General features: G+C 45.0%; 1 protein-coding gene across 3 annotated transcripts in view; it reads right to left on the reverse strand.

Moving 5' to 3' along the window:
* Nucleotides 1-3,189, reverse strand: part of LOC143286714 (rab11 family-interacting protein 2-like) — a 65,582-nt gene extending 62,393 nt beyond the window's left edge. For 2 of the 3 annotated variants that reach the window (XM_076594406.1, XM_076594404.1), the window contains exon 1: nucleotides 2,631-3,189. In XM_076594406.1, coding sequence (XP_076450521.1) covers nucleotides 2,631-2,669 — 39 coding nt within the window. In that variant the 5' untranslated portion in view covers nucleotides 2,670-3,189. The remainder of the gene's footprint in view (nucleotides 1-2,630) is intronic. The other variant, XM_076594407.1, reaches the window with a different exon arrangement.
* Between the last annotated feature and the right edge of the window lie 9,311 nt (nucleotides 3,190-12,500).

The raw sequence follows: 12,500 nt of genomic DNA on the forward strand, positions 1-12,500 counted from the left end.
ATATACTTTTTTTAAATTATATAATTGCGCGCGCGCGAGCACACACACACACACACACACACACACACACACACACACACACACACACACATATATATATATATATATATATATATATATATATATATATAAATGTATATGAATGTGTATGTCGATCATCTGGTATAATACGAATAGTTCGTCACATCATCATTATCAGTAGCACTAGACTACTACTAGTTATTAGTAGCAGCAGAAGTAATAGTAGTCGAAGTAGTAGTGGTAGTAGTAGCAATGGACTATATCGGCAACAAAACATAGGCCTACGCGCGTACTACGCACACATGTGCGTCTAAATGCCAGCTTGTTGGTGTGAACTACTGTCCGTTGGGGAGTCGTATTAACTAATTAAGGGCTCCATGTTGTGTGTGAACCAGCTGTGGAGCGAAACCTGACCTCAGGGTAGAACTGGAGTTGATGTCGTTTCAACACTCCTATGTGTCCATAGAACACAGACCCGTTGTAAGCAATACTACAGCTGTTGCTGCTGCTGCTGCTGCTACTGCTATTACTGCTGCTGCTGCTGTAACTACTACTACTACTACTACTACTAAAATAATAATAATGGAGCGAAAAGAAATAAGAAAAAAGAAAATGAAGGTAGATTTGTTTTTGTTCCAAAATGGTCTGCATAAAAATGATAGTTTTGTGAGTATGAAAAGATTAGTTTTCATCATGGAAAGAAGTACCTTATGTGGGCGCCAAAACTGAAGGTCAACATAATTCTTGGTATGTGTGTGTGTGTGTGTGTGTGTGTGTGTGTGTGTGTGTGTGTGTGTGTGTGAAAAGATCAGTTTTTTTAATGAATAGAACCACCCTGAGCGGGCGCCATTACTGTGACTTTGATGTGCAATTAACAGTTTCAGAGTCATGATGAGTGTTTTACGTTCAGCACAAATGGCACACCATAAAAAAAAATGTAACTCGGCCTCAGAACTAACAGCTGGGATTTCGTCAATTCAATGTAACATTAACTTTCGAACATTCGCGTGCTCTCACGGTAAACCATCAAAACGACTGACTATGACCTGTGCCGATGCCCATGTCAATACTGTAGTAGTAGGCTAGTAGTGGTGGTGGTGGTAGTAGTAGTAGTTGTTGTAGTAGGGATTAGCATTTTTGCCTTCAGGCCTCGACAGGCCTATAAACGTCCCCTCTTTGCATTTATCTGTTTGGTCTGCAGAGCATGCCTCATTTAAGAAATATCAAAGCAATTATTCGTCAAATTTATTTTTAAAAAAACATGTTGCCAAATACTGTGGGGAAAATTGCCATAATGAATAACGTTGTACACTGGGCAAACTGCAAAGTAACAGCAAGAAGACACATGATCATTTCTTCTTCTTCTTTTTTCTTGTTTTTTGTTTTTGTTTTTGTTTGACACGCTTTCAAAGAGATTAATATAAAAAAAATTATGTGCAAACAGCAGTTCATTTTCGCGAGTGAGAAACAATGGTCTGCGCTTAAATATTATTCCTGCCTGTATCACGATGTGTGTGTGTGTGTGTGTGTGTGTGTGTGTGTGTGTGTGTGTGTGTGTGTGTGTGTGTGTCTGTGTGTGTTCATAAAAATACTGACCATTTTTGCTCGTATAAAAAAAAGAAAAGAACTCAGGACTCAAAACGTGTTTTAATCGAGGATTAAGATTTTAAACATGACATTTTCTTCAAATCTGAGAGAGAGAGAGAGAGAGAAAGAGAGACAGAGACAGAGAGACAGCGACAGACACACACACACACACACACACACACACACACACACAGAGAGAGAGAGAGAGAGAGAGAGAGAGAGAGAGAGTACAGCAAACTGTCATGTAATCGACTGAACTTACAGCATTGATTACAGTGAACTGTATGAAACACACGGTACTCACTGTTGTAAACAAACCTTTACCGACACTGTACAACACTTCTCTCTCTGTGTCTCACTTGCACACGGACACACGCACGCATGCACACACACACACACACACACACACACACACACACACACACACACACACATACACTCCGACAGCCAACATTAATCCATCGATCGTGATAATCGTTCGTGATATAAAAAAAAGAGTACTAGTACACACACACACACACACACACACACACACACACACACACACACACACACTCCGACAGCCAACATTAATCCATCGATCGTGATACCAAAACTGAGTACCGGCTAGACTGAGAGAGAGAAAGAGAGAGAGAGAGAGGGGGGGAGAGAGAGAGCGAGAGGGGTGGGGAGGGGGAGGGAGAGAGAGAGAGAGGGGGGGAGCAGACAGAAAGACAGAGAGAGAGAGAGAAACAGTCAGAGACAGACAGAGACACAGAGAGAGAGAGAGAGAGAGAGAGAGGATGAGCGAAAGAGAGAGTGAAACAGTGAGAGAGACAGACAGACACACAGACAGAGAGAGACAGACAAACACACAGACAGACACACAGACAGTCAAAACACAGCTCTACACAGACAGCAGCAATCAACGCTCAATAGATAAATCAATTACCTTCAAACTGGACACGGACACAACAACACTGTTAAAGTTGAAAACGAAATCGCCCTCACTGCAAACACACACACACACACACTGAACTCACGGTATTACACTGCAGTATGCAGGCCAATCCTTCTTTCATTCATCGAGTCAGCGACTCGCCTCGAATCGTCCACAAGTCTTACCTCCACAGGCAACACTACACAAATCACTCCTGTTTTCAACTCATAATGAAAGCAGAAATGTCACCACCTCCCACACTCGAAACACTGTCCGCCGGGAAATTCAAGTGTCCGTCGACACAGCTCCGAATCATTGAACTCTTCCACAGACTGAACACACACACAAGATTTGAATCCAGCAGCAAAAACACTCACGCTGCTTTTCGTGTCGAACAAAGTAGAATGTCACGGTGTCCCAACGTTTGTCGTGTTTGTGGTTTTTTTTCTTATTATTATTATTTCCTTCTCGTACCACAATCTGTCCGCTCCAAACACCACAAGTTCACCACATGACGAATCGTCTGCAGTTTGGAACTCACCGAAGACAGGTCAGACCATCGGCTAGCGGTTAGCTGTGTCCAGGCAGCCGACAGGTGTGTGTGAGTATTGTACCTGGGAGCGTCGCGGGGCCAGGTGTGAGTGTGTGAGTGCAGCGTGTGTGTGTGTGTCGAGGTGTGGTTTGGAAGCGTGACGCCATCTTTATCCCGGCACAGTAACGCTCACTGTTGCTGCTCGCGTCGGAAGGGAGGCAATTGTGGGATGTTATTATTATTATTATTATTATTATATCTTAAACGCGCGCGCGCGCGCGCGCGTGTGTGTGTATGTGTGTGTGTTCACTCTGTGTGTGTGTGTGTGTGTGTGTGTGTGTGTACGTGTGTGTATGTGCGCGCCTGCGTGTATGTGTGTGTGTGTGTGTGTGTGTGCGCGTGTGCGTGTGTTTGTGTGTGTGTGTGTGTGTGTGTATGTGTGTGTGTGTGTGTGTGTGTGTGTGTGTGTGTGTGTGTGTGTGTCCGGATTTTTTTCTTTTTCTGTCTCTGATGAGACAGACACAGAGAAAGACTAGAGAGAGAGACATACAGAGAGAGAAACAGACAGAGACAGACAGGGAGAGAGAGAGACTCAGAGAGAGAGAGAGTGGGAGACAGAGACAGAGACAGAGAGACAGAGAGAGAGAGAGAGAGAGTGGGAGACAGAGAGAGAGTGAGAGACAGACAGACAGAGAGAGAGTAAGAGACAGAGAGAGACAGAGAGAGAGAGAGACAGAGAGAGACAGAGAGAGACAGAGACAGAGAGAGACAGAGAGAGAGAGAGAGAGAGAGAGAGACAGAGAGAGACAGAGACAGGAACAGGGTGAGAGAGGCACACAGAGAGAAAGAGAAGAGAGGAGAAAGAGAGAGAGAGACAAACACTGAGACAGAGACAGAGACTGTGGCAGGGTGAGAGAGGCAGAGAGAGAGAGAGAGAGAGTGTGTGTGAGAGAGAGAGAGAGGCAGACAGACAGACAGACAGAGACAGAGAGTGAGAGAGAAAGTCACCTTGAAACCGAAACCGGAATCTTGTCCAATTTAACCTGCTCTATAGTCTACTGAATGACATAAAAAATAATAATACTGCCAACACTAACACCACCGCTTGACTGCACACGCAGTCTCAGACTGCAAGTGACGACACTGTTTGTTGTGTAGCAGTCCTGATATGACAAAGAGCGATGATGATGAATTTCCTACGAATAAGAGTACATTATATGCCTACTGTGACACAGAATTACATTACCAGTAGCCCCCCCACCCCCACCCCCCCCCACCCCCCAAACCCCTCCACTCTATCTCCATAAACATACCCTCCTCTTGTCCTTTTGCCCGCCCCCTGTTCCCCAAACTCCAACCCTTCCCCCACCCTCTCCCCCCCACCCCCCTGTTCCCCAAATTCCCGCCCCACCACACACCCTTTCCCTCCTCCCTCCCCCCTCCCCTGACTTCGACACAACAAACTGACTAGACAGTCGAACCAACAGACTGAACACCGCACAAACAAAGACACCAACAGACTGACCAACAAACATACTGGACAATGCATACTGACCGCTTGATTTTGAAACAAAACAAACAAACAAACAACCCAACAACAAACGACCGCATTATCCCTGTACTTAAAGTTGCAACTGTTGTGAACTGGCTCAAGGAGATATACTGACCAACAGACAGACAGACTGACCAACAGACAGACAGACTGACCAACAGACAGACAGACTGACCAACAGACAGACAGACTGACTAACAAACAGACTGACTAACAGACAGACTGACCAACAGACAGACAGACTGACCAGACAGACTGACTAACAGACAGACAGACTGACCAACAGACAGACTGACCAACAGACAGACTGACCAACAGACAGACAGACTGACCAACACACAGACTAACCAACAGACAGACATGCTGGTCAACGAGTCAAGAGACGTTGTTGTGAGTGTCGATGACTGTTACCAGAGAGTTGATACTGAAGTAGGACAGGTGTGATGTGGACGGGCCTGATGACTGTTACCAGAGAGTTGATACTGAAGTAGGGCAGGTGTGATGTGGACGGGCCTGATGACTGTTACCAGAGATTTGATACTGAAGTAGGACAGGTGTGATGTGGACGGGCCTGATGACTGGTACCAGAGAGTTGATACTGAAGTAGGACAGGTGTGATGTGGACGGGCCTGATGACTGTTACCAGAGATTTGATACTGAAGTAGGACAGGTGTGATGTGGACGGGCCTGATGACTGGTACCAGAGAGTTGATACTGAAGTAGGACAGGTGTGATGTGGACGGGCCTGATGACTGTTACCAGAGAGTTGATACTGAAGTAGGGCAGGTGTGATGTGGACGGGCCGGCCCGAAGGACACAGTGGGTCATTGTGGACTTTGTCCTGTCAGTGATTGACCTGTCTGGGACCAGTGCATTACCGTGTCAATGTCCTTTCTTCTTTGATACAGACAGACTGACTGTAACAGACAGACAGACTGATCAACAGACAGACTGACAACAGACAGACAGACTGACCAACAGACAGACAGACCAACAGACAGACAGACAGACTGACCAACAGACAGACAGACTGACCAACAGACAGACTGATAACAGACAGACAGACAGACAGACAGACAGACTGACCAAAAGACAGACTGACCAACAGACAGGGTGTCCAACAGATAGACAGACTGACCAACAGACAGGGTGTCCAACAGACAGACAGACTGACCAACAGAGAGACAGAGTGACTAACAGACAGACAGAATGACTAACAGACAGACAGACCAACAGACAGACAGACTGACCAACAGACAGACTGACCAACAGACAGACAGACTGACTAACAGACAGACAGACTGACCAACAGACAGACAGACTGACCAACAGACAGACTGACCAACACACAGACTAACCAACAGACAGACATGCTGGTCAACGAGTCAAGAGACGTTGTTGTGAGTGTCGATGACTGTTACCAGAGAGTTGATACTGAAGTAGGGCAGGTGTGATGTGGACGGGCCGGCCCGAAGGACACAGTGGGTCATTGTGGACTTTGTCCTGTCAGTGATTGACCTGTCTGGGACCAGTGCATTACCGTGTCAATGTCCTTTCTTCTTTCCTGATGTGTGTGTGTGTGTGTGTGTGTGTGTGTGTTCGTTCTTTAGTTTAACGTCTTTTCACTGTAAGTGATATTAGACGATGGAAGGAAAAAAATCGAGTGGGAGGAGGGGGTGGGGGTGGGGGGGGGGAATTACTGTGTATACGAGCATACGAGTAAGTGAAAGTGTGTGTGAAAATTATTGATATAAGTTTTGTTTAAAAAATAAACAAAAAATCATAACAATATAACATATTTCTAATGAAAAACTAACAGCTATAACAGCGAACCAACTGGACTATTTAACAAGGAGTTGAAAAAGTCATTCATTAGCAATGGACTGCTGAAGATCGTCAACACTGAAGATGATTTCAGTTCAGGGATTTGAGACTTTAACATATCGCAAGGTGGTATATGATCGGCTGTTATGTGAGCACCACAGATGCAAGAAACATTACTGGCATATTTTGTCCTAAAACAATTCATTTTCCATCTGCAGATTAAAGAAATGATTTGCCTCTTATGAAAAGCATTATGGTAATGTTTTCCCCTGAAACCATACATTTTCTGTATGTTCTTATGTAACTCCGAGTTACTGGTGTGTTTTTCTTCAAACTGAAATTTTGACCATTGGACTTTTTCTCCCATGGTGTAACATTCCTGTTGTGAAAGCGAAATATTTAAATCTAACTCCTTCGTGGAGCTTCTAGCTCTTTTTTTTTTCCCTTTTTTTTTTTTAGCCCAAATGTCAACTTTTTCATAAAAGTAAAAACCGCAATGAGGAGAGAATATGTCAGTAGTGTGTGTGTGTGTGTGTGTCTGTGTGTGTATGTGCAGGGGTTGTGTGTGTATATGAGAGAGAGAGAGAGAGAGAGAGAGAGTGTGTGTGGGTGTGTGTGTGTGTGAGTGTGTGTGTGTGTGACAAGTGCATGCCGTGTCAATGTTCTTTTTTCCTGGTGTGTGTGTGTGTGTGTGTGTGTGTGTGACAAGTGCATGCCGTGTCAATTTTCTTTTTTCCTGGTGTGTGTGTGTGTGTGTGTGTGTGTGTGTGTGTGTGTGACAAGTGCATGCCGTGTCAATTTTTTTTTCCTGGTGTGTGTGTGTGTGTGTGACAAGTGCATGCCGTGTCAATTTTCTTTTTTCCTGGTGTGTGTGTGTGTGTGTGTGACAAGTGCATGCCGTGTCAATTTTCTTTTTTCCTGGTGTGTGTGTGTGTGTGTGTGACAAGTGCATGCCGTGTCAATTTTCTTTTTTCCTGGTGTGTGTGTGTGTGTGTGTGTGTGTGTGTGTGACAAGTGCATGCCGTGTCAATTTTCTTTTTTCCTGGTGTGTGTGTGTGTGTGTGTGTGTGTGTGACAAGTGCATGCCGTGTCAATTTTCTTTTTTCCTGGTGTGTGTGTGTGTGTGTGTGTGACAAGTGCATGCCGTGTCAATTTTCTTTTTTCCTGGTGTGTGTGTGGAGAAAAGTGGCAGGCCTTGGTGATGGTGTGTGGGTGGTAGGTGGAAGCTGGATGTGCAGGCCCAACAATCCAGTTATAGCAGACGAACCAACAGAAACACAAACAAACGCACAGACATTCCTTTGGGCATGAAACACAACACCTACCTACCTACCCACCCGTGTGGCTGCAGCGGCCTTTGCTGCTGTTACATCAACACTGAAGTTCGTTTCTTAAAGAAAGTTTGGTGGTGGTGGGTGTGTGTGTGTGTGTGTGTGTGTGTGTGTTGTTGTTGTTGTTTTTATTTGGGGGTTGGGGTATCATTATTATTGTTGTTGTTGTTGTTATTATTATCATTATTATTATTATTATTCTTTTTAATATCATTATTATCATCATCTTTTTTTTTTGCTTGTTTGATTGTTTGCGTGCTGATTTTCTTTGCCCTGAGGGCTGGATGAAAAAGAAAAAACATGTCCATGCTTATTCCATTTCCCTCACTAAAGAAAATTCTTTCTTTCTTTCCTTTCCAGTCTGTCAACTCACATCATGATAAACGTCAGAATCAATCTGGTTTATTTTCGGTTCAGGGGAAGTAAGAGTGAAATAGCTGATGACTGACGTGACATCAAAGGAGAGTTATTTCCCTTCCCCTCCCAGCCCCCTCTGTGGCCGTCATCCTGTTATTGTCATGTTTCCTTGTTTCTCTATGACTCAAGAGAGTTAATGGGAATAAACAAACTCTGAAACACTGAAAACTCCGCCCCACCTTCCTTGTTGGAAATAGGTCACCGTGACCTGGGAACGTTTCGTCACGTGCACACGTGGACTGGTATTAAATTGTATTGCGTCGCGTTGCGTTGTGTTGAATTGTCGGGACAGCAGTTACCTCCTCTGCTGTTCTGATGGTCATAGCGGAACACGTCTGACTATCATACATAACCATATTGTATTGTATTGTATTGTATTGTATTGTATTGCAGGGAAAGTATGGGTAATTGCGAACGGTCCAGTCGAAGCGACCAGCTCAACGTGTGTACTGTAAAGATAACATGCCGTACGGTAGTTCTTTTGTTTTTGAAGGCTTTCTCTTTCTCCGACTGGTTGCACCAGGAAAAGTTCGTCTGCTCATTCTTTTCAACGTTATGTCCACTGACGTTTGAAATAGCAAGGGGTGCCTGAGGGTAAATGCGAACGCGCAAGTGTAATTGCAAACGATGTCTTTGGGTACATGTTGACAATTAAAACAGAAGCAGGTCTTGACTAAACTCATCAGTCAGACATAACATATCACTGGAACATCGAACCAGACTGTTGCATTCTTGGTTGTGATCACACACGCACACAAACAGACATTTAAACACACACACAAACACACCCTTTTGAGAGTGCTCAGTAACTGTGCAGCATCGTTCGCAAATCAAAATATCCTATGATCTATAGCAAACGACACTATTTTGCAGATGCCTGTCAAAACTGACGTACTGAACTGTCACCAATACCCTTTCTTAGAATCTCCCAGCACTGGCAATGCGTATTCGACACATACGATCAAATCAACTATTTCAAACTGTGTCGAAAGTTCAAGTCCTACAACTTGCTTCCCTTGATTTTAGGATTTTGAGAGCACGTTTGCAACCTTGGTCGGCAGTGGTGCGCGAAGAGAAGAAAGAGCGCGGAAATAGCCAGAAATAGCTGATGTTTGACTGGTTCTTGGAACTGGATATTCATTGAAGCCGTTAGAAAAAGGTCGAAGCAGACGTTAAATTGTGAAATGCAGCCATTAGAAACGCTTCGAAGTGGGGCGGTATGCGAATCGTAGTTCGCAATTACACGCTGTTCGCTATTACCCATGATACCTACCCTATTGTTTCACCTCCTCTACTGTTCCGATGGTCATAGTCGGACACGACTGACAATCACACATGATAATATTGTATTGTATTGTATTGTATTGCATTGCATTGTATTGCATTATATTGTATTATATTGCATTGTATTATATTGTATTGCATTGCATTGTATTATATTGTATTGCATTGTATTGTATTGCATTGTATTGTATTGTATTACCTCCTCTGCTGTTCTAATGGTCACAGTCGAACACAACTGACAATCATACATAATAATATATTATCGTATTGTATCGTATCGTATTGTATTTTTGTTGTGTTTTGTTTTGTGTTGTAATACTGTTGGTCACAACAGCTTTCGCTGTAAGAAATTCGGGCTGCTCTCGGTGGGGAGACCCTGTCGCCACAGTCCAGCGCCACATATTTGTTTTTATCATCTTGTATATATATATATATATATATATATATATATATTTTTTTTTTTTTTTTTACCGCCTGCAGGTGTATTTGTTCTCTTATCAAAATTTTCGACAAATTCTTCTTCTGGATAACCCTTTCGTTGCCGTGGGTTCTTTTACGTTCGCTAAGTGCATGTTGCACACGTCGGGTTCCCCGGCCGGTTTATTGTTGCGGCGCGGCATGCGAATGACTAGCGTCCAGACCACCCCTCACACCTTGTGCGCGCGTAATTATTCTCTCGCTTCCTATGTAGATGTATGCATTACCCACTCAACGCCACTGGCACTTACACTGAGGCAATTACACAGTCTGGTATACACGTTTGTGGATCGGTTTCTCCCGCTGTGTGTATGCGTAAATGTGGAGTACACACGAAAGGACTCATTTATTTATTTTTATTTATTTGTTTATTTATTATTTATTATTTTATTTTATTTTATTTTTATTTATTTACTTTTTACGGAGCTGACGAGCTATACAATGCAGCAACGGTGTGAGGTTATGTCCCTTGGTCTGACAAAGGGTTACGGTTCTTATTGTGTTGTTCGACCAGAAGTTGTCTCTCACACTGTGTTCACTCAAAATCTCTTCGCTTAAAAATTTATCTTCACCCGGATGTGTGTGTGTGTGTGTGTGTGTGTGTGTGTGTGTGTGTGTGTGTGTGTGTGTGTGTGTGTGTGTGTGTGGGTGTGTGTGTGTGTGTGTGTGTGTGTGTGTGTGTGTGTGTGTGTGTGTGTGTGTTCACTGTGTGTGTGTGTGTGTGTGTGTGTGTGTGTGTGTGGGTATGTGTGTGTGTGTTCACTGTGTGTAACAATAACAATAACAATAATTTTAATGCAGTCTTTTCAGGCCATCTGGTCCATATGGACAGGAGAAGTGAAATTCTACATGGGATAAGCAGCACAAGGTGAGCATACAGACATCGCGCGCGTGTCAACTCTGTGTGTATGTGTGTGTGTGTGTGTGTGTGTGTGTGTGTGTGTGTTGGGAGGGAGGGGGAGAACAGTGTGACGTTTGATTTTCTCAGCGATCCCTCCCCCCCTCTCCACACATCAACAAAACAGCACAATGGACCTTTGTGTACATACATTCTCTCTCTCTCTCTCTCTCTCTCTCTCTCTCTCTCTCTCTCTCTACACTGGCTTCTCTGAAGTTGGCCGTCGCTGTTAATTGCCTGAAGTCCTGTTGTGACTGACGATCCACCCAGCTTTGCCAGGGTTCACACAGACACTGAGGAGGTTCTGTTTCGTGGGTAGGGACTGACGTTCTACCCAGCTTTGCCAGGGTTCACACAGACACTGAGGGGGTTCTGTTTCGTGGATAGGGACTGACGTTTTTACCCAGCTTTGCCAGGGTTCACACAGACACTGAGGGGGTTCTGTTTCGTGGATAAGGACTGACGTTCTACACAGCTTTGCCAGGGTTCACACAGACACTGAGGGGGTTCTGTTTCGTGGGTAGGGACTGACGTTCTACCCAGCTTTGCCAGGGTTCACACAGACACTGAGGGGGTTCTGTTTCGTGGATAAGGACTGACGTTCTACCCAGCTTTGCCAGGGTTCACACAGACACTGAGGGGGTTCTGTTTCGTGGGTAGGGACTGACGTTCTACCCAGCTTTGCCAGGGTTCACACAGACACTGAGGGGGTTCTGTTTCGTGGGTAGGGACTGACGTTCCACCCAGCTTTGCCAGGGTTCACACAGACACTGAGGGGGTTCTGTTTCGTGGGTAGGGACTGACGATCTACCCAGCTTTGCCAGGGTTCACACAGACACTGAGGGGGTTCTGTTTCGTGGGTAGGGACTGACTTTCTACCCAGCTTTGCCAGGGTTCACACAGACACTGAGGAGGTTCTGTTTCGTGGATAGGGACTGACGTTTTTACCCAGCTTTGTCAGGGTTCACACAGACACTGAGGGGGTTCTGTTTCGTGGATAGGGACTGACGTTCTACACAGCTTTGCCAGGGTTCACACAGACACTGAGGGGGTTCTGTTTCGTGGATAAGGACTGACGTTCTACCCAGCTTTGCCAGGGTTCACACAGACACTGAGGGGGTTCTGTTTCGTGGATAAGGACTGACGTTCTACACAGCTTTGCCAGGGTTCACACAGACACTGAGGGGGTTCTGTTTCGTGGATAAGGACTGACGTTCTACACAGCTTTGCCAGGGTTCACACAGACACTGAGGGGGTTCTGTTTCGTGGATAGGACTGACGTTCTACCCAGCTTTGCCAGGGTTCACACAGACACTGAGGGGGTTCTGTTTCGTGGATAAGGACTGATGTTCTACCCAGCTTTGCCAGGGTTCACACAGACACTGAGGGGGTTCTGTTTCGTGGATAAGGACTGACGTTCTACCCAGCTTTGCCAGGGTTCACACAGACACTGAGGGGGTTCTGTTTCGTGGGTAAGGACTGACGTTCTACCCAGCTTTGCCAGGGTTCACACAGACACTGAGGAGGTTCTGTTTCGTGGATAAGGACTGATGAGGACCAGGGAAGGGAAAGGTCCGAGTTGGTCTGTTCCTCAGTGTTTCACCTGCTGTTTGATCGGGCCGTCACTCACCTCAATGGCCTCGTGAGACTTTGCCTCT

This window comes from Babylonia areolata, chromosome 10, assembly GCF_041734735.1.
Source record: "Babylonia areolata isolate BAREFJ2019XMU chromosome 10, ASM4173473v1, whole genome shotgun sequence".
NCBI classification, from domain to species: domain Eukaryota; kingdom Metazoa; phylum Mollusca; class Gastropoda; order Neogastropoda; family Buccinidae; genus Babylonia; species Babylonia areolata.